The sequence below is a fragment of the Corvus brachyrhynchos genome, unplaced genomic scaffold (genome assembly GCF_000691975.1).
Source record: "Corvus brachyrhynchos isolate BGI_N302 unplaced genomic scaffold, ASM69197v1 scaffold283, whole genome shotgun sequence".
Taxonomy (NCBI): Eukaryota; Metazoa; Chordata; class Aves; order Passeriformes; family Corvidae; genus Corvus; species Corvus brachyrhynchos.
The window spans coordinates 1,559,989-1,561,579 of NW_008237409.1; the positions used below are offsets into that span (position 1 = coordinate 1,559,989).

At 57.3% G+C, this 1,591-nt stretch overlaps 1 protein-coding gene across 1 annotated transcript in view; it reads right to left on the reverse strand.

Annotated features, from left to right (window-relative positions):
• Positions 1–43: 43 nt before the first annotated feature.
• The window catches only part of LHX1 (LIM homeobox 1), a 2,773-nt gene continuing 1,225 nt past the window's right edge, over positions 44–1,591 (reverse strand). Inside the window, exons 2-3 of the mRNA XM_017730932.1 lie at positions 1,038–1,264; positions 44–717 (exon numbers count right to left, since the gene is read on the reverse strand). Coding sequence (XP_017586421.1) covers positions 329–717; positions 1,038–1,264 — 616 coding nt within the window. The 3' untranslated portion in view covers positions 44–328. The remainder of the gene's footprint in view (positions 718–1,037; positions 1,265–1,591) is intronic.

A 1,591-nucleotide genomic window follows, 5' to 3' on the forward strand; every position in this document is an offset into this window, starting at 1 on the left:
ATGATTGAGTTAATTCTTATTACCCTGACAAGATTACTGCTAATTACCCTCACACTGAGCTTCTCCAATCTAACCTCGTCTTTAATGGTCCTTTAACCCCCCATTACCCCAGCGCTGCGGGTTTATAAACCTTTTAATAATTCCAGCGCGTTGTCATTCTTATTTACCCATTAACCCCTCACATTTCTGGTTATTAATTTCGATACTATTTGCAGCTTCTTTAGGACTTTTGCGCATAAACCCGCGGCTCTGTCCCCGCCGACCGGCCGGGGCTGGGGAAGCACTGGGAAGCATCGGAAGCTGCCGGGATGCCTCGGGAATAACGATTTCAAAGGCCGGAGGGGCTTCCAGGGCCCCGCAGTGCGGAGGGTACCGGGCACCGGCACCTTCTTGCCCCCGCATCCCCCGGAGCCGTGCCCGGTGCCCCGAGGCAGCATACCTGGATGACCCGCATGTTGAGGCCGGTCTCCTGTGCCAGCTGCTCCCTGATGTGCCGGGTGGGTTTTGGGGTGGCCGCGAAGGCGGCTTTCAGAGTCTCTAGCTGTTTGGCTTTGATGGTGGTGCGGGGTCCCCGCCGCTTGGCCCCCAAGTTCTGGTCGTCGTTTTCGTTGCTCCCCGTCTCCTTGTCGGACACGTTGGCGCTTTCCGAGTCCTTGGCGTCGTCCTGGGAGGGGTCTTGAGAGTCGGGGGACAGGCTGGGGGCACTGCTGGTGGTGGCTGAGGGAGAACAAACCGGGTCACACTCGGCCGGGGGGGAAATACTGACCGCGAGGGACGGGCAGCGGTAGGATCGAGGGAGAGGAGAGAGAAGGGAGAAGAGAAAAAGAAGAAGGGGGGAAAAAAAAGGAGAAAAGAAGGAGAGGAAAAGAAAGGGATAGGAGAATGAAGGGAGAGGAGAGAAGGAAGCAGACAAGCGAGAGGAGAAAGGAGAAGACAGGAGAAAGAGGAGAAGAAAGGAGGAAAGGAGCATCTCATCCCAAGGAGCAGCCGGTGCTGAACGCATCCCCGCCCTCATCGCCCCGGCCGCGCTCCCTCACCTGAATGCAGGCTGTTTTCTTTGGCAGTATTGCTGTTATTTAGGTAATCTTCTTTGCAGACAAACTTGTTCTCGTCTATGATGTAGAGCTCCTCGCCGGTGGAGAGTTGCTTGTTACACATCATACACGTAAAACAGTTCAAGTGGAACACTTTGCTCCGCGCCCTGCGGACCAGGTCGCTGGGGGAGATGCCCTGGGCACAACCCGCGCACTTGGTCCCGAAACACCTGCGGAGAGAGGCCGGGCAGCGGCTCAGCAGCACCCACCGACCGCGGGCCCCGCGCCCCGAGCCGCGGCCTCCACACACCCTGCTCGGCCATGCAAAACGGGATTAAATAAAATACAGCATCCCCGCAGAACGCTCTCTCTTCCCGACATTATGTCTTTTAAAAATAAAAATCAAATGCGGCCTGGGCAGCGGGCGCGGGGCTGTGCTCGGGATCGCTGAGCGCCGGGGCTGCGCTGTCCGGGTGTCCCCGCGCCCCGATACCTACACTAAGGATGCTCTAACAAACAGCACGCAGAAATTCTGCACGTTCTGTATCTTGGTACCG